Source organism: Coturnix japonica, chromosome 4, assembly GCF_001577835.2.
Source record: "Coturnix japonica isolate 7356 chromosome 4, Coturnix japonica 2.1, whole genome shotgun sequence".
Classification (NCBI taxonomy): domain Eukaryota; kingdom Metazoa; phylum Chordata; class Aves; order Galliformes; family Phasianidae; genus Coturnix; species Coturnix japonica.
Genome location: NC_029519.1, coordinates 10296308 through 10318681, shown reverse-complemented (window position 1 = coordinate 10318681; position 22374 = coordinate 10296308). Strand labels below are relative to the sequence as shown.

General features: G+C 49.1%; 1 protein-coding gene and 1 long non-coding RNA gene across 3 annotated transcripts in view; one reads left to right on the top strand and one right to left on the bottom strand.

The window, feature by feature from the left end:
* Window positions 1–12813: 12813 nt before the first annotated feature.
* LOC107312853 lies at window positions 12814–21963 on the bottom strand. Its single transcript, XR_001554656.2, has 2 exons — window positions 17494–21963; window positions 12814–12963 (listed from the first exon to the last, which is right to left on the bottom strand). It is a non-coding gene; the product is annotated as an uncharacterized LOC107312853 (long non-coding RNA).
* LOC107312849 (gamma-aminobutyric acid receptor subunit beta-4) overlaps window positions 12958–22374 on the top strand; it is a 61554-nt gene continuing 52137 nt past the window's right edge. For both annotated transcript variants that reach the window (XM_015860642.2, XM_015860641.2), the window contains exons 1-2: window positions 12958–13288; window positions 16825–16913. In XM_015860642.2, the coding sequence (XP_015716128.1) occupies window positions 13209–13288; window positions 16825–16913 (169 nt within the window). In that variant the 5' untranslated portion in view covers window positions 12958–13208. The remainder of the gene's footprint in view (window positions 13289–16824; window positions 16914–22374) is intronic.

Here is a 22374-nt window from a genome sequence, read left to right as displayed (position 1 = left end):
CAACAAGATGTTTCCGCAGGAAGGCTTTTTCATTGGGCTTTAAAGTCATCTTGTCTGCTCCAGATCACCAGCGAGAGATGATGTTTGTGCTAATGCTCAGCTACATATCCCAGGGCAAAGGCCAGAGAGAAATACTGCAGGAGAGCGGAGAGGGAGGGAGAGGAATTCCCTGAGCAGAAATTATTTTGAGCAGAGAAAGCTGCAGAGCGGTGTGGAGTGAGGCAGAAGAAATGCAGGAGAGGGAGGTGGCTGTGCTGGGGGAGATGGAAAAGAACAGAGGAGAGGATGCTCAAAGGCTCCTCCAGAGAGAGGGGAGGGCAGGGCGCAGCTCACCGGCCCGTGGGAGATTCCTCTGCCAGGAGCTGGGCTCAGCCGTGCTCCTCCTGCAAAGGGATTCCCTCTGCCACCCACTGCCGGCGATAAGCTGCTGGAGTGGAATTCTCCCCTCGTGCACGGTAAACAGTAGCCTCACCCACCGATGCTCCCCTCTGGAGAAGCAGCATTCTCTCCCCATGCCGTGCTGGATGCTCAGCCTCCAGCGAGAGCCAAAGCATCCCATCCTGCAGCTAGGACAGCCCCAGCCCTCACCGAGCAGTCATGCAAAGCCGTCGTGCTCCCGCATGCACAACGGGGGCAAGCAAAGCAGCTCTGGAGATGCAAGCCTTGTTCTTTGTGCTTCCCACAGCCCAGCCCTTATGACTTTCCTCATTGTAAAACAGGAGCTGTGACACCACACACACATTCAAGATCACACTGCACCACACCAGAGCACAACATTTTACAGCCTAAAACCCTATCTTAAATACAACCTGAATCTTAACAACTACCCACTGATTTTCACTGACACAGACTTCCTGAGTGACCTTGGGACACCTGCTTCTTGCATAGCACCTCATTTTAAGTGAAAGCCCTTAATTTATTACCTTAAGGTTGTTTAGGAAATAATAGTCTCCTGCCCTATCTAGCCCCCATGGAAGGCTCTGCCCAACTACAAAGAGAACGTGGGATGCACGGGACTCAGCTAAGCACCTTATTATACTCCTGGTACTCAACTTTCTTCTTGGATGCAGGCTGCCCCACTCAGTATCAAGGAAGCAGAAAGAGTAGAACTGCCCCACAAGAAGGAAGAAGACCAGAACCAAACAGACCAGAGTGTACAACCCCATCATACCTGAGCACAGCCCCACCTACAGTCACAAATGAGAACCAGAATGCCCAGCTAGAGACAAGATTGCAAAGCACATCTAAGTACTAAGGGATATATTCAAAGGTAGCTACAGCACAGCCCAAAGCAAAGGGTGGGTGCATGAGCCTGAACTTAAATGGAGCCACGGCCCTATGGGTGGTGTGAGTGGGTGGAGGATGTCCCAGGTGAAGCTGGTTGGTGCACTCAGGATCCTGGCACAGGTGCAACATCATGAGACAAAACTCCCCAGAGGCTGCTGTGTCCTGAGATCGTGGGGTATTTTTTTTTTTGCTGTCACAGATGAATTTTCCTTTTGTCATCTCTTGGTTTATGCTGTTGTGGTTCAGGAAGCAGCAGTATGCAAAGTGCAGGTGTGAAGAAAAGCCTTGCAGAGCTATTCAGAAAGTCAGTTGGTGCTCAGAAGCTGGAGGGAAACCTCACTAAACTCTAGCAAGTGACCTGAAGGGCAACCTGGACCAATGTGGGGTCCTGGACAAGGAGAAAGTAGAACACCCCTTTGAGATACTTGGAGAGTGCATGAGCAAACCCCTTTTAGTCACATCATATCCAGAGTGGGAGTAGGGAGCCCTGCAACTGCCAATTGCACAGAAAACCCTGGTGTCCTCACCAGTACTTCAGAGGTGCTGCGTGGAAGCAGTGAAGGTTTGGCCAAGGGTGATGATGAGATCTATGGAATACCACAGCCCAAACAGAGCCTAGGTCTCCCACTTGTACCCCAGATCCTTGGTCACTGCTTGTCTTTGCTTCCCCAAGAAAGGTGCTAGGAAGGAAAAGGGGGGGATATCAGAAGAAAACAACACTCTCTCTTCCCCCTCCCTGACAGCCAGGGCTCAGATTATGCTGTTTTTCTCCCACCACAATAACATAGTTATTCAACTTGGCAGCACAAGGTGGAGTGAGTGAGGGAGGACGATGGCGTGCTGCTGGTGGTTTTTTAATCTATCAAACATTTTCCTGTTCTGCCGACTGCAAACTCCTGCCCGGCCATCCCCACTGCAGCATCCCATGTTGCCTTGCCAACAGATGCTGTCATCCCTGCATCGTGAAAGAATGCTCTGCTTTCCTGGGGATCACAGGCTGGCAACATGCCTAAATGATGCTGACCAGGGCATTTTGGGGTTGTTTTTCCCCAGACCTTCCAGTCCTACCTGATCTACCTCTCGTCTGCTCCTTTAAGATGTCATCATCAGTGCTTGACTTAATCAGGACAGCTTAGCATGATAAACAGCCTTCTCCTGACCCCTGCACTTCCACTGCGAATTAGATATAGCAAAGCAAACAATTCTTTGCTCCCTGAAACATCACACTGCCTCCCTGCACTCACTGCTGCTGTGGAGTGGGCAGAGCTGGAGAGATTGGGCAGGACTGGGGTAGAGGGAGCCCACAGTGCAGGGCAGCTGAGGAGCCCTGTGCCAACCTGAGATCTTTTAGAGCATGTTTAAAACTTGTCAAAACTGGTCCTGCAGGTCCACTCAGGAAACAAAGTTTGATGATCTTTGCTTCTCTCCAGCAGTGTGAAGGTGCTAGTGGAAGCACTGCAGCTGTAGACCTAGCCTGCATCAGGAGATAGCACCCTCCTATAGGGAGCTGAGGAAGGGGAAGCAGTGGCTCTGTCGCTTACTCCCCACACTCCAGGACATCCTTGTGACAATTTGGGGAGGGGTCATAGGACTTATGATAGAAGCTGAGAGCACACTGGCTGACAGCACTCAGCTGAGGAAATGTGAATCCCCTTAGATCAGGGCTTTATCTGATTGTTACAACGCATGGATTACTTGCAAGGGAATGGGAGGCTGCACTGCATGGTCTCCAGAGCTCCCTTGTCAGCAGTGTTCAGGGTAGACCTTATTGCTCTGTACAACTACCTGAAAGGAGGTTGTAGCAAGGTGAGGGTTGTCTCTTTTTCCAGGTAACTAGTGATAGAACAAAGAGGTGATGGCCTGAAGTGACACCAGGGAGGCTCAGATTGGATGTCAAAAAAATACTCTCTAAAAGAGTGGTAAAGCATTGAAACAGGCTGCTCAGGGTGGTGGAGTCAATGACACTGGAGGCATTCAGGAAACACAGATGTGGCACAAGGGGACGTGGGTTAGTGGGCATGGTGGGGATGGGTTGGCAGACTAGATAATTTATTGGCCAAGCCCTCTGTGCCTGGGGAGGACACACACCCAGCTCAGTCATCACTTAAGGTTACATTAACAAAGTGATTTGCTCTCTCTAAATATGGAAAAAAAAGTGGCCCTGGCTTTAGGCAGCAGAGGTTGGAAGAAAGAAGTAGCAGAAATAACAGGTTACATCACCTCAGTGTGGGCAGTGCTGGGCTACTGGCTCTGAAGAGGTCCTAGGGGTGGAAGAGGGAAGGCTGAAGGTGCACCAAACTGACAGAGAAGAGAAATGGCGCTCTGGATATGCAAATAGGTACAGCAAGCTGGCAGCAGGTCTGAAAGGGGAAAGGGAAGGAGGGAAAAGAGGGAGGTCTGGGTTCTGTTTCAGCTGTGAACCTGGTAGGATTTGTGAACCTGGGCCACCTCCTACAGCCCTTTGATTTTAAAATGAGGGCCAGAAAGAAATAAAAGGGAAAGGTGAAGTTTCTACAAACAGAGAGCTCAGGTTCAAACACCAGCTTATGGGAGCACAAACCAGTTAGAGCCCAGTGTGGTCACCCACTGACAACCCAGCTATTACTTGGTCCCAGCACAGCCTGCATTCCTGCTCACTCAGGCTGCTCCCTGCCTACATGTACATCAAATATGGTGAGCACTGCAGCCACTGTTGTTCCCATTCACATAGGGAAATTGCCTTTCCCTCCCAGAGGAGGTTCGTAGTCCAACAGCATCACAGGAACATTTTTCAGCTCCATTTCCAGCCGCTTTGTTCTCCTGTTCCCCTGCAGTTTCCTTGGAAAACTTAATTTTCCCCATGGGCTTCCTTTAGATGGAAACATTTCCCCCCCAATAGATTTGGTAAGCAATGAAAGCTTCAATTTGGAAGCTGAATAGAAATAATCCTTTCCATAGTAATTCTCCACCTTGGTGGAGAAAGAACAGGCGTACACTAAAAAAAAATCCACTTGTGCCCTTCTACCATGGCTTTGCTCAAAACACATGAGGTACAGCCTAAATTTAAGTCAATAGCTTTCCCAAAGCTCTTGTTCTACCTTCAACTCACTTTCTGCTGCCTTCTGCAGCAGCTGGCACCAGCACAAAGCAAGAGTAACACACTATTCAAGTGTTGCCTTTGCACACACCTTGGTGTAAGCTGCAGCAGGAGGTGTTCGCTGGTGGAAATCAGATGTTCCTGCTATCACTGCCATGATAGACAGATCTTCCTAGGAAAAGATTTTCCTACCCAAGAAAAGGACAGTGGGGTGAGAGACCTGGCAGGAGGAAGGCTGAGAAAGGATTCACAGCTCCTCCATGCTGTGCCCTGCATGGCAGCCATGCATAGGTTTTGTGTCACATACGTGTCACAGCCCCTCTGTCAGCTTAAATATAGTATTGTATGATACTGGAAGTGATGAGTAAGGCAAAACAAAACTTTATCCTGCACATCTCAGAAGTAGCTGTAGTCAGGAAAAGTAGTTTTGCTCTTCTTCCTAAGAAGAGATAAATCAGGTACAAGTTTTTGAATTCCCTGCCAGGCTGCAGTCCTGTTACAAAGCTGCTTTCAGTCAGGATGGAGAAGTATCAAGATGGAAAGAACTGAGCTAAAAGGTTTACCTTAATTATTAAGACTGCAGACCAGAGTACAGGGAAACCACAGTCAATTGCATCCCTGCTACTGGCTCGCTGTGTGAGTGCAAACACTATAGCTTGTTTTATGTGTCCCAGAGGCAGAGTGGATGAATGCCTCCTCCTGAGAACACTGCAAGATGGTGTTCTTATTGGGATAAAAGCAAAAGGGGAAGGCAGTGAGCAGCCAGAGGGTCAGCTGACATCCTTGTGAGTGGGACTACCCTGCATGGCAGCAGGAGGCAGATGCAGAGGGCTGAGCTCTATCTCCTGCCCAAATCAGTGCTGCAAATGGACTGAAATAAAAGCAGGAAATATGGAATACACATGCACAGGACAATACAGCATTCCCAGAATTTTCTTTGGGGGTGGAGGTCACCAGCCAGGACTCACAATACTGTGCTCCAGATAGGGAAACCCAGAGTATTCTGCCTGGCAGTGTCAGTGGTGGTACAGGAGGGACTTGCCTGGAAGAATTCCCAGGGAGAGATGAGCTGGCACAGCCCCAACAGTGAGGAGAAGTGGTCTCGCTGGGTCTTCCCCAAGAGCTACTGATGACCTGAATGCCTCCCTCAGCTGTAACCCAGCCAGGGCACAGAGTCCTCTCCTGTCCACATGCAGAGAGCACACCTGAAAGTCCTTGTGGGTGCATATGGGAGGACAGAGATTCAGGGAGACCTGTGGGTTTGAAAGGGGATACACAGACCAAGAGCAATTCTTGTGGATGGAAACTAATTGCTTTTCATGTCTGTTTCCCCTAATCCTACAAAATTCTCTTTTTCCAATTGTAATTTCAAAGCAATTTAAAGCAAAGGAAATGAAGGACAGATTCATGCCACGATGACCAAACTGATCTGTTAGTCTGAGTGTGGTCCCTCAGGGCTGCTGGACTGGGACCCCTTGTGGGACTGGTCAGAGAGGTGCTGTTATTCCCAGTGAAGCATTGTGAGGATACTCATCACTCAGAAAAAAGTCACTGCAATCAACTTTGAAACTTGTGTAGAGTATCCAGGGATTACAAGAGCATCAGGAATATATGACTTCCTTAGAGAAGAACAGGCACAACTCAGAGGAAAACTGCTTATTTCTGCTGTTCTTCAGATTGAAGCCACAACACATCTGAAGAGAAAATACAGCCACTCCCTGGAAGGTGACGGCCATGAAACCTCATAGCTCAGCACCTCTTCCACTTCTCCCTTTCTGTCTTCCCTGTTTTCCTCCTTGATTGGACTTTTATCTCCCTCATGGTCCTTCCCACACTAATGTGTCTCTACCTTGCTCCAAGCACATTCCTCTTTGCTAGAGCACTCACCCCTTCCCTCTGCCATATGTGCAGGCTGGAGATGCTCCTCTCCAGCACAGCCCCCAAGAAGATCTGCCCTGTGCTCCATCACTCCCATCCTGTTGCCAGGCAACACAGCGTCACACACATCTCACTCTCAAATCTCCAAAATGAAGTGTGTATACAGGGGATTCTCTTCTTGCTCATCCAGAGAGGAACCTCATAGACATTGGTTTGGTGCAGCCAAGACAGTGAGGTGCCCCAGCTGTCACTGTTTGCTGTGCCTGGTGCAAATCCAGAATAATCTAGCTCTACTCAGGGCTGTTTCTCACCAGTATGAGAGTGAACACAGCACCCATCTAAGTTGTTTTCCACAGCAGAGGCATGCCTAACACATAGATATGGAGCTTTGTACACATGCACAGGAGTGTTGCTTTTATGTTTGCAAAGTGAACGCTCGAATGACTTAGAAGTTGAGGCATGACCAGAGCTTATTAGCTGTCAACAGGCTGATGGACTGTCAGTCCTATTTCAGGACCAAGATACATGTTGCACTGTCTTCCATCCTATAATGTACAAATTGCATTTCATGACAGCAATATAACACTCCTGAGAGCAAGTTCTGGCACCATTATCACCCTTCTCAGGTCGTAAAAGTCACTCACTCTCAGCCACCTGTTTTAGAGCCATCAGAAAAAGCCCCTTAGAACCACTAGAGCAGCTGAAGGCCATGGGAAAGCACATATGAATATTATCTCACATAAAACACTAAGTTAACGAGGAGCACACACATCATGTGCCCAGTGAGAACATTTTTACAAATTCCCCATTCCAGTCAAAAGCAGTCATGGAGGAAACGCATATCTGCCTCCATTTCCCACTTGAAAAATAAAAACAGATATTTACGACACACAAAGGAGTAGGGTTGTTCCTTCCACAGTCTTAAAAAGTTTGAAAGCAGTTTTACGTTATCTCTTATCTCTGCTCAGATTAGAAAGGCAAGATAGGCACCTTGATGCGTGCGACACCAGTATCTCATCTTTCAACCAGGAAACTATGAATTTAGCTGACATTCTGAAGCTCTCAGTCTTTGTGATGCTCCCTTCAGTAGGGCTTTTACTCAAGCACCTTCCACGCATTCCCTTTGTTATATCACTCACCACTGTCCTCCACACTGTGACAACACATGTTATCTTTTCCTGTTATTTCCAGAGCACAATTGAGCCTGGATGACCCCTACAAACCCTGTACATACAGTCAGTACTTACAAACAAACATCAAGCTGGTGGCCCAGCCAGCCCTTTCTGGAGCCTGAGTCCCAGTGTGGGCTCTAGCATTGGAAATGACTGAACACATAAGAGCTAGAGAGCATTTCATTGGTGCAAGAATAAACAGGATCTCCTGGCTGAGGTGACTCCAGCCACTGGGTCACTGCCCCTGAAGGGAACCATCACAAGCTCTATCATGGAACAAAATACAGAGTCCTATGTGCCTGGGCTGAAGGATACATGGACTTGATCAACATCAGGCTAATGAAAGAAATAGGCACCCTGCTGTAACACAATGGAAAGCACAGCAATGACAGCTAAGCAGCAAAGTCCTAAGCAACAGCAAATGACAATATGTTCAAATACAACAGCCACAAAAAAGAAAAGGAGAAAAAAAGAAAAAAAAAAAAAAAAAACAGGGAAAAAGCTACTTACCTTTAGAAGGTCTCAGAAACAAAGAGATCTTCAACAAGAAGTGCTTACTTCCCTTGCCAGCCCTTAAATGAGGTTTGGGAAGGGGTGGATCCTGGCTCCACCCCTTCTGGTCACTCAGGTACATTGCATGCACCTGAGCTCCCCTGGGTTGGCTTTGTTTTCCCACCAGGTGCTCAATCACTGCTTCAAGCAATGACAGCATTTCCACTACACCTGCAATACACAGGAATGATCTCTTCTATTGCCCAGGCTTCAGCCCATCAATGTATAATTTGGAGGAGTCAGCTTCAAGGTTTGCTCCAGAAACTCCCTGCTCCTGCAGTGCCCAGGTTCTGGCTTTGTTGTCTTCTCCTTCCTCCTTGGTGATGGTGCTCAACTGACCTTAAAAGAAGAAATTGGCGTGGATAGAGGGGGAAAAAGGTGCTGAAGCCATCCAGCTCTCTCTGCAGAGTTCAGGGGCAAATCTAGATCATGGAATCATAGAGTCATTAAACTTGGAAAAGACCACTAAGATCATCTAGTCCAACTGTCAACTCATCCCCACCATGCCCATTATGCTACATCCCTCAGTGTCACGTCTGCCCCTTTCTTGATGACCTCCAGGGATGGTGACTCCACCACCCTCAGGCAGATCAACTCATCCTCCCAAAAAACTTATTGAGGGATCCTTGCAGTCCTCTTCTCCATTGCTCCCAATACTTTCTGCTGTCTCCCCAGGACTGCAGCTGGGGGGTTTGATTCAGAAGGGGAATTGTCAGCTTAAATGGGAAGGAACACCCATAACACTGAGGGGTGCCACAGCACCCAAAACTGGTAATCCTTGTGGGAGACATACACAGCAGTTCTCCACCCATAGCAATAATAGGTTTGGCGATGTTTTTTTGGCATTTCTTAACTGTCTGCAGGGGCTGGAGCTCCTTGTCCTTGCCTTGGGCCCTTCACAATGCCAGCTGTAACACCATTGGAAATGTGTCCCCAAGGGCATCACTACTGCTCCTAACTGCAGTCATGGAAATGTGAAGAGAAATTAAACATGGGGCCTTTGATTTCAAACCTGAGTAGGCCTTTACCATGGAGCAGGCCTTAGCACTGTCACTCTGCAGATGTTTGCATGGCAGGAGAGGCTGTGGCATGGGGAGTCTGCCGTGCATAAGGCTGTTCTTTCAACATAGATGTAGGAGCTAAAGCTTCTCAATAACTACAACTATCCCAGCACTTTGGCAGCCATAATTGAAGGACATTCACTTGTCTGTACCACTTTCCAGATGATTGAAAGCTCAAAGTGGACTGCAGGTTTGCAATAAAGGATGGCTGAAATGGGAGGCAGTGCCTGAGAATTCTCCATTGAGAATTCGTTCTGCTTTCCTACCACTTTCCATCCTCTGGTAAAAGAGATTTGAGCACAGGCAAGATGCATTGCTGTATGCAAAGCTGCACTCACCAGTTCACCCATTCACAGCTCCTAAAAATAGCAAACATTTCCGCTCGCACTTGAGAATTCTGCACTATCTTGCAGAAGTGCAAGATGAAGGATCTTTAACTCAGCAAAGATGGGGGTCCCTGGATACAGAATATGCCTTTGGGATATTTCCTTAGAGATATACAGCATCTAGCATACGGTGTGGCCATGCTCCTGGGGCTGATGTGAGGAGGGATTTGTGCCTTAAAGAACATAGAGTTGCCAAAAAATGATGCTCCCAAGTGTTTAAGCAATTGTTGGTGTCTGTCAGCTACATCACTACGTGTGATCTTCTCATCCAGGGCTGATGCCCAAAGGTGATTATATGGTGCTGTAATTGCTAGTAGAAACTTTGTCCTGTGGAAGGTCTTGAAGAAAAGCTCTTCTACTAGGAACCCACAAGATGTAACTGACAAAGGTTTCTGTCTTGGTGAGAACAGGCCTAAGTGCAGCTGCAGCAAGTGCAGGAAGAAAAGGCTATGTCCTACACAAGGCAGGAAACATTCTCTTACCTCTACCCTTCCCTGTTTCCACATCATGAGGTACACTTCGTTTATTTGCGGGATGTTTTTCATCTTCTGTGCAGGAGGATCAGTAGCACTTCTGGTTTAGTGTTCAGTTTGCTTTGCTTTTTGTTTTGTTCCTTGTTTTCTTTGTTGTTGTTGTTATTAACTGGTTTTGTTTGTTGTTTTTTTATTGCTGTTGTTGATGATTATTTTTTCATGCTTTGGAAGAATAACCATGTTCTTCAGGGAGTTGCTGGTTTGACAGAAGAGCCAGCCCTGTCACCTCCTGTCAGCAGTACATGGAGACCAGTAAGATTTTCCACTTTGTGGCAAGGCCTGTGGAGAAGTGGCACTTAGCTGAAAACTGTGATGGCAAGGGAAAGAGCTTCTCATTCCTCCTGCCACAACAGCTCTTCAGGGCCAGAGGTGACACCGCTAAGTGGTACTGGTAGAGATTTATTTTGGATGCTCCCTAGTGCTAGTTCTAATTATGGTATTTACTGATGTAGGATACTTTCTACAGAAATATCTATCCAAGCTCCATTTGCTCGATGCATCCATGTGCTTGAAGAAGAGGTCTGAAACATGCCCTGGTGCTAGCAAAGACCTGCTTTCTCTTTCTTTCCCTGTTTTTACAGAAAGGTAGATGCAACCTGATTCATTGCTTGGCTCCTTTACTTGTACAGACCCCTCAGGACAGCACTGATTTCTCCTTCCATGTCATGAACCCAAAGATGGAGGTAGTACACAGATGAACACCTAGCAAGTGCTGAACCATTGGACACCGTGCACCATGGTAGCTATAGACCAGAAGCCATGTACTGTAGAGACTTTTGTCATAGTGCTCCCTTATGAGGAGGGGAGGGAGTGGGTTTCTGAGGGTCTCGAAGCTGCCTATCTTCTGGAGAGGAAGAAACAAACTCCTCAGCAAGCATCTTCGTGTATTGAATGTGCATCAGCCTTAATGAGACTCAGCAGAGATGGGTGACTAATTCCAGAGCAGTCACTTATTTGTGAACATGGCTTCAGGTAGATTATTCAAGAGCACACAATGGTGTCTTTGAATGCATTTGCTGCTAAGCAATTGGCTTTCCCTAGCTCCATGTTGTGGCTGAATGGTCAGATAATTCATGTGATACGGTTTCTGCTCCCGACTGGGTGAACTTGCAAGCACAAATGTCACCATTTGTGAGCATAATTTTTCCCCTCCATGTGTGCCCCTGACATTTGCCTTCTACTTACCTTTTTGCCAGTAACATGCAATCACATTTGGTGGGATGGAACACTGCTAATGGACCAGAGAAGGAAGGAGTGGAACGGCCCAGGGTGGGGCTAAATGGGGCCCTTGGTGCCCAGAGCTTTGAGAGAGGCAGAGGCTTCTCGTCTCTCCTGGGAGCTACTCTCTGGTATCCAGCTTAATTCAGAAGAAGTGCTTCAGAAACACACTGCTGCTGCAGTGGATGGGGTTAATACCACACCTGTGTGACAGCTGCCAGTGGGGTGCAAAAGGAAGGGAAAACCTTGCTTCAAGGTCTGCTCCCCCCCTGCATCCCCTGCCCGGATGGTGCTGGTGAGTGAGCTCGGATGGTTCCTCCCAGGGCTACTGCCCCTGCTCTGTGCTTACAGTGCCACTGTGGCTCTCCTTCCTAGGAAAAATTCCTCCATGGAAATCCATCACTCTGTGCCTGATCTAGAGAGGCAGAGCTCCTTAATTATATTACTTTTTTAAGATAAAGATCAGAAGCCGATACACGGGAGATTGTGACTGAAGATTTCAGTGACTGTTACCATTTCAGTGGGCAAAACTATAGCATCAGTAGCTGATACTCAGCAGCATTTCTGGCAGTTTTGGCTCCCTTTCCCCAAACTTTGTTATGCCCATAGGACTACATTCCCTGGGGAAAGTTGCACATCCCCACTGACCTGGGCTTCCCTGGCCTGGAAAGGCCCTGAGCCCTACCAGACATCAGAAGGTATTCCCCAGCTCCCCAGGAGACCAACAGGCCGCTTTCTGCTCTGTGGCATGGAAGGACTTCCAGCAGATCACCTTCTCCTTTATCACTGTGGCTGGAGGAAGAAGTTCAGCCTTTGCTGATCACACCATTCCAGACAACCACGGCAACCAACAGCTCCTGCAGCTCAGCCACCTTTGTCCAGGCACATCCCCCTCAATCCCACTCCATCTTCTCCCTTGCTCCCATCTCTCCAGGAATGAGCTAAATCTTCCCCTCTGCAAGCCGGCAGGGGTTAATGCTGTCAGCCATGACGTCAGGATCGCAGTTTGCCTGGAGAGTCCCTCTCCCCATCCCCAAACTCCTTCTCTCCTCCCCTCCTCTTGTGACTTTGCAATGAGCAGCAAAACTCCACAGGAGCTGCGGCAACAGCACTAGGGAGACATCCAGCCTCCCTCAGAGAGTGGCTCCTTCCACAGACAGGGATTTATTTCTTTTTTACACATGCATATATGCATTTATTTATTTACCGGGCTGCATTTGTTTTTCCCTTTTTCCTCCTTTTTTTTCTTCTTCTTTTTATTTTTTTTTCTTTTAACCCTTTCAGAGAAGCCCCGAACCATGCAAGTGATGAGCCTGAGCTTGCCATAAAATAGAATAACAGCACAGTGGGGTGGCACTGCTTCCCCTTCTTCCCCCTCGGAAAATAAAGAGGGAGGGGGGAGCAGGTAGATAAAATCCAGAATAAAATTGTATTGCTCGATAACTCACACCTCCCCCCTCACACACACACACACACACGCACACAGACACACACACCACTCTCTTTCTCCTCCTCCTCTTCTCTGAAGGTGGGTAGCAGGAGCCATGCAACATCTGCAGAACCGGATGGCAAAAGAGCAGGAGGAAAAATAATCCAAGTGGAGTGCTCAAGGGACACTGAGTTCTTCTTTTTTTCTTTTTTTTTTTTTTCTTTTTTTTTTTTTTCCTCCTTCTTCTCCTTCTCCTCCACGTACCTGTGAGATTCGATATCACATTTTGCTAAGCTCATTTCGGGGCATTTTATTTTTCTTTCTCTTGGGATTTTCTCCATTGCCAGAGGATGTCTCTTGTTGAGAGGATGCTGAAAGGAAGAAGAAACGAATTCTTTGACTGGCACTGAAGGAAGGGGGGGAGGGGGGGGGGATATTTTTCCCCCACGTTTTTTAGTTTTTCTCATTATTCTTTTTCTCCGGGAAATCACTGACTGGGGGGGGGGTCGGTTTCTTTTTTCCCTCCCCCCCTTTCTTTGGAGGGGGATTTCAGGAGATCCATCCTTCTTTCCCCTCCCCTCCAAAGATTTTTTTATCATCCTTCGTCTTTGTGGAAATGTGGACATTTCAGGCAGACAGATTGAGTGGAATTGTCTCTGCTTTAGCAGCTCTTTGTGTCGCCTGCTGTGCGCAAAGGTAAGGATTGCGATCCCAGGCTGCAGGGACTTGGGGGCTGATACAGGGCTTGTTTGTTTTCTTTGGGATTTTCTCCATCGATCTGCGTGTGGGAAAGGGGAGGGGGTCCTTTCCCCAAATTGCTTCCCCCGCCGCCTGTTGTTGTTATTCCCCAAGCCTGTGTCATGTCAGGGGGAGGAGGGATGCTCATACATGCGATGTGCTGCAGACTGAGCCCACCTCGCAGCCCACTTGCAGCACGTTCACCCCCCCCCCTCCTCCCTCCCCTTCCTGCTCAACCTGGGGGGGAAACAACAAAATGAAGCGTTTTGCTGGGAAACATGGTGTCCGTGGGAGCCGAGCTGTGTGCATACGCACCCAGTACAGGGCTGCTTTGGCCATGCCTGTGTTGCACACACACGGTGCACACGCAGTCACATCACATCCAGGCGTGCTGTGCTGTTAGCAGAGCCCAGCTCCGCAGTGCACAGGAGGCGATGCCTACGTCTGTGCCTACACGCAGATTTATGGCATGCCACATAATCATCTGGGGGTGCAACCGGCTCAGATACAGCCCTGCATGCACGCATCCATCTGTGCTGATTGGCTGCACACATGTGCATGGCAACACGCTGACAGCACAGCGCGGTTTACCTGCTCTGTGTGTAGCCATGTCAATGTTTGCACTGCTTCCCTGCATGCCCAGGCTGCAGCTATTCCTGGTGCATGCCTTGAGCACTCTGAGCAATCCCAGAAGCCAGAGGCACAGGCACCCATCCAGCCTGGACAAGGTGTATATAGAGCACACCTGTTTGCTCTGACACAGGCATTGCTGCTGCCTGCATACACAGGAGCCCTCTGACTGCTCCTCCTCACCCTTCTTCTGCCAGATGCGGGCAGGTGGGTTTGTACCTGTGTGGTGGTGGGGTGGGAGCTGAGGCATTACGATGCTCAGCCATGCATGCTAACAGAGCGTTCCCATCGCACATATGCAGCTCCCTGCACAGGCTGGCATATCTGTATATACAAAGATTTATGTTCCCATAGTTATAAGCATGCACATGCGCAGAATCGTGCCCACCTTCTGCACACTATTTGTTCATGATTCTAATGTGTATGGACACACACACACAGACATGCTTAGAAGCAAATGTGTAGAGAGCGGTGCTCACATCAGCAGCCTGTGCTCAGCCATGTCCTTGCCTGTGTATCTATTTGCATATTTCTTCTGCTTATGTCCCAGACAGACATTCACCTCCTGTCTCAATGCACATCTCTGCACATCATGGGGACAAACCCCTCTCCCATGTGCACATGCCTACAGCTACTCCCACTCATCCTTTCCAACAGCACAGTGCGCATATATGTGGATGTTTGGCTGCAAGTGTGCGTGTGTATGTAAAGCACATGCACACCCACACAGCCAGGGACATGGTATTCATAAATTCAGCTCAGGCTGGATGGATGTGCTCCCTCGGCGGATGCAGACCCACATTTGCCAGGAATAGCTCTGACATGCAGCTGCTCGCCCACAGCTGGGCAAATGCACAACTTGCCTGCTCAGCATGAGGGAAGTGGCTTTTGGGATCAAAAAGAGCATTGAGAGACAAGAAATCGTGCCCTTGATCACAGAGCCAGGTTTTGCCTTCATGGGGGCAACTGATGGGAAGGAGCAAGTCCCTCTATCCCTTTCTCCCCTCTGCCCCTTACCTCATGGCCCCTGGCACACTGGCTGCTGTTTCTGCTTTGGTTTCTTTGTCCATATCAAAGAGATATCAGTTCCCTGAGCTCATGTCCTGTGTGAGGCAGAAGTACCTGTCCCCCTGAGAAATGTGTACTGTGTCTATATGTTGAATATGGAGATCTATGAACGTAAAAATCTTTGTGCCCAGCAGTGACTATCTAGAAATGAAAAATGCTGAGGAACACTAACAGAGTGAATATATATTCAAAGGTGCACAGCAAAAACTTGCATACCTGCACAGAAATCCACAGGTGTGAGCACCTTCGCAGGCATAGGCACACTGCTGTGAAAACATCCACCTGCATGCACCTCTCTGGCCTTTTTACAGTGATGAAAACTGCTCTCCAAGGATATCTCTTTGTAAGGTGCCCAGTCAGGATTGCAGCTCAGTCACAATCCTGGTACAAGTGCTGAAGGGTTTGTGCCTGCACCAAAGCTGGGCCAGAGAGGTGTGCTGGCTCACACTGCACATCACTATCTGGCTGATAGAACCCTGCACGTTCACAGCCTCACTGCACACCCAGTCCTGCTAGTCCCACATGCCTCCACCCACTCCTGTACAGAGAACCTGTCCCCATCCCATGGCACCCATCAATTCCTGCTTCTCTATACCCGCATAAATTATATCCACACCCCAGCTTGTCCTCACAACCCAACAGAGAACCTGTCATTCCCACCATGTAGACCTGGATGTCGTCACACACATCCATGCATTTGTGCACATCTGTCACAGCTGTAGCCTTGAGCTCCAGTGCTTTGATGTGACTGCATGTCTGTGTGCCCATGGAGGAGGCCATGCATGCCCCATAGAGCCTGCCCTGTGTGTGTGTGTGTGTGCAGCCACACGGATGTGTCAGGACAGACAGTGATGTCCAGTGAGGCGCAAGCTGGCTGGCAGAGGTAGTGCTATGGTGCGGCTTTCCTTTGACTTAGATGGATGTGGGAGGCAGTGCTGACAGGGAGACATGCTGTTCTGGTGGGTGACTGCAAGGAGCAGCACTTGTTATCACCAGGGACCCTATTTCTCATGCAGAGCAGGGGGTGGAGGGTACTACAGGGGCTGAGTTCCAGGCGACAGAACCTCTATGCCCCACAGCATAAAATAGGCTCAATATTTTTAGTATCTTCTGCATTCTGGTCTCCTGCCTTTGGTTTTGCTTTGCCTCACAGGCTGCTTTTAGAGAGAGCACCATTCTCACTGAGATGGCTGGGGGGCCTGAAACTGCTGAAGCAGGGGCAGCCCTGGATGACAGTCAGGGGGCCAGAGGGCAAGGCACCGTGCCCTGGCACACATAGCACAATATGGACCCTGCCTCCCATCTCTGCCTCTTGATTCACGTTGCTAAGAAGCCATGGTGATGCTGAGTGGCAGAAAATGAATTTTTACATGGCAAAGATTGGCTGTGTGTTATGACACTGCTTTTTCCTGTGCTTTAATAGCATGAAGACATATCTGGGTGCACAGGGAAGCAGAGCTTGCACTGGGTTGTGGCAGTGCAGGCTGTGTGTTGGGGGACAGGTGTGCAGTAGGGACATCAGTGCATGGCAGACCATGCTGTGCAGTGTGAAACTGGGGGAAGGTGCCCAGAAAGGCGGGTTGGTGGTCAGGGTGTACCAGGCTATGGGATGGCTGGGGTGCAACCATTCACAGGGATGCAGTGCAGGTTGAGTGGTACTGAGGGGTGCAAGGGATCCTGTGGGATGTAAGGGGTCCTGTGGGATGCTGTGGGATAAGAGGGATGCTGTGATGGAGCCGGCTGGTTGGGATCCCCGTGCACAACGGATGACGAGGATTTTCTCCTTTTTATTTCAGCCCATCCACTGGGAATATTTCTGTGGTGAAAGAAATTGTGGACAAACTGCTGAAGGGCTATGACGTCCGCCTCAGGCCTGACTTTGGAGGTATGGTGACAGCTAATTGTGGGGAGCGGAGCACGGGATCCTGCCTGCGCCATTCATCACCCTGCAACATGCTCCCTCCTGCCTCCTTCTTCACGTTTTCTTCTCCATGGTTTCCCTCCTCCTCTCCTCCCACTCTGCCCTCCCTGCTCTTCCTTGTCCTTCCACATCCCTGTCTCCTTTGCCTCCCCAGTGCCTGCTTTGGCCCCTGGCTCAACTGAGCACTGAGCTCTGCAGGGCACAGGCCAACTCTCTTGGTCCAGGTCCAAGGCTGATGAGTGCCACTGGAGATGAGAAATGTAGAAAAAAAGATAAACTCTATCCTGAATGTCTTTGCAATGTCTTCAGATAGGTGGGGGATTGTTCATGGTAGGATGTTTCTGAGGACATTTTGCTGAGACACTCTGGATTTTCCCTACCTTGAACTTTCCTCCCTCATGGACCACAGTTCATATCTCCATAACTTATGCTGCTCCTAGTGCCAGATTTTATAGCTGCTTTCCCTGCAGAGGACTGGGATGTCCACTGCCAAGGCTGTCACTTGGTCTGTACCCCTTAATGAAAATATGGGATAAAATATTACCTGAAGAGCCTCTGACCTCACTGTTGTTCAGTAGGAGATGGAAGGATCTGCGAATTCCTTTTCTATTCTGTGAACGCAAAGGAGAATGGAAAGGGTTTGCTCTTTGTCACCTTGGTGGAGATGAAGTATGAAATAATCCTTGGGTATTGTCATAGTGCAGGGCACTGCTGAGGTCTATCTATTGTAAAGCTGTGGGTGCTGGAGATCCCACCACTGACTGTGTGGTCAGAGAACATCCCAGTAAGGTGGGGGGGTTGGAGCACTCCTGGCTTCACCTGCAATGCTTGGCAGTTTTCAGTCTTCTCTGGGCAATGCCAGTTCCTCCCCAGAAGGAGGAGTGTGGGACTGGGGGAGCTTCAGCCCAAAGAGGTCAGATGTTCTCCAGACAACTGCTGGGAAGCAGATTCATTTATGGGCTTTTGAGGGCTAGAGATGCCAGAATCAGTTCAGTGGAGGGTAAGGGAAGAATTTTCTCCCAAAGTGCTTGATCCAAATCTCCTTGAAACCGTGGGTAGGGGAATGTTGCTTTGGATTTCTTTAGGTTTTGAAGTTGCCTTGGGGACATGAGGGCAGCACGAGCTACTGCTGGCCCTTGCCTAGTGGGGGCTGTAGGATGGGGCAATGCTTGTTCCTCCACAGTGCAGTTGGGTGTCACTTCAGTGTGGTGGGGCACGACTTTGTGAGTGCATGCAAGACAGCAGGATTCCTCCCTCCCCCTCCTCTCCTTTAGATGTGAGATATGGCTGGATTGTTTTAAAGGTCTACCTGGGAAATGTGAAATGCCCCTATTAGCTGACCTGCCCCAATCAGAGGAATTGGTGCAGTCACATTTTATGAGGAGGAGAGAACTGCAGAGATGACATAAAAACAGTGAGGAAAACCATCTCCTAAGCTGAGATCATTATGATAAAGTAAAACAGCAGGTGACCTGGCTGCATGGGGTAACAGAGCAGAGGGGTGTGGGGAACTGTGGAGGTCCTGCTCCCCCCAGGTCCCTGGGACACCCAGCTCATCCCTGGGACACACCATCCCATCCTTCAGTCCAGGTGCTGCTACTAGAACTGCAAGGTCTGTGTGGTGCATGGGCTGGGATGAGCATGCAGTGCCTCCTTTCTGACTATAAAATGGATATTTTTGCAGTTTATTTGATTTTACCTTGAATTCCCAAAGTACAAAATGCATTTTCCTCACTCAAGCTGAGTAAGAGAAAGAAAGCAGTAGACATAATTCTGGTACTCAGCTCACTGCTGCCTTTCAACCTCTCATGCCCTTCTCTCTGCTTGGGAGAGCAAAGCCCCCTCTGGTAGTACCCATTACTGTGCCTTTGGTGCTCAGTGTGCAGAGACACCCTAACTTTCTGCATGTCTGTCCCTCTGCTATTGAGGATAAGCTTCTGTGTAGAAAAAAATCCTTCTATAAGTAAGAGAAAGATGGGTTGAGAGGTAGGTCTGAAAACTGGATGTCATAAGCTTTGTACATCCAAGGAAAAATGGTGGAAGTCTCCTTGCACCATTGCTGTCCCCAGAACTCACCAGTTGTCTGAGATTTTGGGGCACATCCATTGCTAGGATAAATCTAGAGAGATCACAACAAGACTCATCTAACCTGTAGTGGCTTCTGGTCTCAGGAGACCTGAGGACTGGTCTGTTCTCCAGGACAGTGCCCATGCCTTGGATGCTGGGCAAGATGGGTGTAAGCCATCTTTACTTGGGAAGGTGATTACTCTTTACCCACTTGGCCCCTCATTCTGAGAAGATCAATCAGAGTGAGCTATGAATGGCCAAAATGGCATCTTGGTGGAATGGTACGTCCTGGTTGGAGATATGGCCCAGGAGAAACAGCACAAGGCTGTCTTGTGGCTGGCATAGCTGTGACCAAAGTCTCTGGCTGGACAGGGAAATGGGAGCAAAGCAGCTCCTCAGCTCCTCTCCCCTTCTAGCATAAAGGAACACACTCCCCGCTTTCACCCTCACACCCTTTGTCCATTAGTCTATCCACAACCATGATTTGACCCTGGTTCATCCATAGCGCTAAGCTCAGTTTTGAGGCAGAACAGTGCAGAAATCAGCTTGCTGGCCTCAAAGTGAAGAATGCTGCTTCCCTCCTTCCCCTGGAGAAGAAAGGATTTCCAGCAGCACCAAAGACCTCCTTGTCCCAGCACCCCCACTGCACATGGGATGTGGTACATCAACAGCTCCAAATGCAACTCACGGTTCCCCAGTCCTCTCTATTTTTTTTCTTTCTTTTGAAAGAGAATGAGAACTCTGGCTAATGCCAAAAGGAGGACAGGCCTGCTGGGGATTGCAGTTCACTTTTTAATTTTGAGATGCCTCGTTAGCTCTGGGCAGAGCTGAGTGGCTGAGAAGCGTCAGCCACTCACTCTCCTCCTCTCTCCCCCACCCCCTGGAAACCCATTAGGCCGATGAGCAGGTCGGCTCTCAGGGGTGATGCGGAGGCACCGAGTGTGACATGTTCACCTGGGAGCTGAGCTGAACAGCAGAAAATGTGGGAAAAAGGGGGGAAAGTTGGAGCCATGTGGGGATGACGGAAAAGTCTGGGAGTACCTCCTCCAGAAAGCCATTCTGGGTCAGCAGAGGCTGCCCGAGGGAGTCAGAAACCAGGAGAAGTGGAGTGGAGTGGGTGATATTGAAGTGGATGCTGCACGGACAGCAGGTACATCTATCCTTGGGGTGCACTGACCTGGTGAGCCCTGGCCATTCCTTCTTACTTTCCAGATACTGTCCTCCAAACCCTAGTTGAGCATGCCAGGTCAAGGAGATGTGGGACAGTGTCACAAATGCAGGGACAGCAATGCTCAGTTTTCATGGGCTCAGCATGAATGAAGGGCAGGACGTCATCACAGCACAGTTTTAAGGGGTGAGGATCTGGAACAGGTTTGGAGGAAATATCTGCGTGGCAAGATAAAGATTAAGCCAGTCTTCTGAAGTGGAGATCTCTGCCTTGGTACTGCAAGAAAGGCAGTGGAAGGGAGGAAAGGAGCTTTTTAGGATGGTGCTGGGGAGCCTGCTCAGCTCTGGGGAAGCTGGGCAGCTTATGGGGAGACCAAATGGCAGTGGCAGAGATCCAATTGGCCCTATTCTGGGGGATCAATGGCACAGAGTTCCATGTCTCTATTTGGGTGGGATGCAAGCCAGGCAATGGAACGGCAAACTGGATATAGCTATATGTATATATCTAGGATATACCCTATATAGAACTGGAGGATGCTGCAGATCTGTTCTGGGAAGCATCACAAAGCTACGAGTGGGGAAGAGAGAGAGTTTTCAGAGCAGTACCCTGGTTCTTGTAAGTGCTCTTAGGCACTCGCTTTCAGAAGCATTAGTACCAGAGGAGGGGAAAAAAAAGAAAGAAAGAAAGATACAAAAAAACAAAAAACAACCAAGACAAAGTAAATGAAGACTATCTTGCCCCAGGGTAGAGAAGCCAGTAAAGGAATGGCAGGAGGATCCCTCTTGAGCTCAGTGACTCAGCTGCTCTCTGTTGGTGCAAAATTTCAAACCTGAAACTTCGCAAGACTTTCTCTTCTTCCAAGGAGCCAATGGAAAGAGGACCCTGCTTGGGATCTTTTACAGATCTTAGTCAAAAAATAAGGGGTTGTTGTTCCCTGCTTCTTGTCCCTTGCCTACCTAGAAATGTAGGGTTCCTAGTGTTGCTCCTGGGTGATGTGCATGGTGCCTGAAAATGTGTGGTGAAAATGGATGGCATATGCTTCCATGTTTCCTATATTTCCATGTGGGTTCAGCTGCTCTCCGCACTCCAGTTTGTATTCAGATTTCTTGAAGAAGAATTAGGGCGTAGGGGGTCTTGGATCCAAATGAACCTGGGCTTAGGGCTCTTAGCTCTGTTCCTCATCTGCTGTGCAGCACGGACCTGGCTTCCCTGCTTCCATCAACCTTGCTCCATCTCACCCCTCACCTTTAAGACATGAACCCCTCCTTAAGCTGCTCTCCCTGCTTCTCCTCCTTGCTCTATCTGCCCTCATCCCTCTCTGCTCCATCATACCTGCACCCTCCTGTGGTCCCAACCTCCCCCATGCCTTTCTTGTTCTGCAGCACTTCTGCCTCAGGGCCACCCCAAGTTCAGTGGGCCTGGGGACAAAATCCTCAGCCATTCCCTGTGTAACAACATGGCTTAAAATCCAGAACTGTGAAGACAAACGATTGCTGATGCATAAAGTGTTGCAGTGAAGAACTGTCAGTAGTTCATGGCTCAGAAAGCAGCAGGGCTGGCAGGAGTGGCGGTGTTGGCTGGCACCAATGCAGCAGGAGGTGGCGGGGCTGAGTCCTGGCCCCCCAGCCCAGCATGGCTGAGAAACAATTGGTCCCAGTGGCACTGTACTGAAAGGAATGGGAATTTGGTGCCTTATGTAGGCAGGGCTGGCAGTGTTGCATAGTGCTAAGGCTCCCTGGACATGTCCCTGTTTTCTGCTCTGTATAAGGCTTGGCCACTGTGCTCCTGTTGTGTTTTGTTTAGTTTTTTGTTTTTTTTTCCATGCAGCTAGCTTGCTTTCACTTTTCTGAGGAAAGATGGGAAATTTGGGGCAAAATGATTCAGATATATCTGAGAACAAGGTGAGGCACATATGTGATAGGTTTTCTTCCCTCTTGCAAAATGTTGGGGGTGAAGCAGGCAGCACCGTAGCAGGGCTGGCCCTGGTGCACACACAGCTGCTGCCCAGGGCCAACACCACCCCAGCATGGTGACACCAGCATCTCAGTGCCACCACCTCCATCCATCCCAGCGTGGCAGGGAGGCAGAGGGCACCCTACAAGATGGAGTTGCAATCCTGCCCTTCCAGGGCTTAGTCTTCAGCATTGCATCTCTTTTCTCTTCCCTTTCTGTGGCAAAAATGTTAAATTC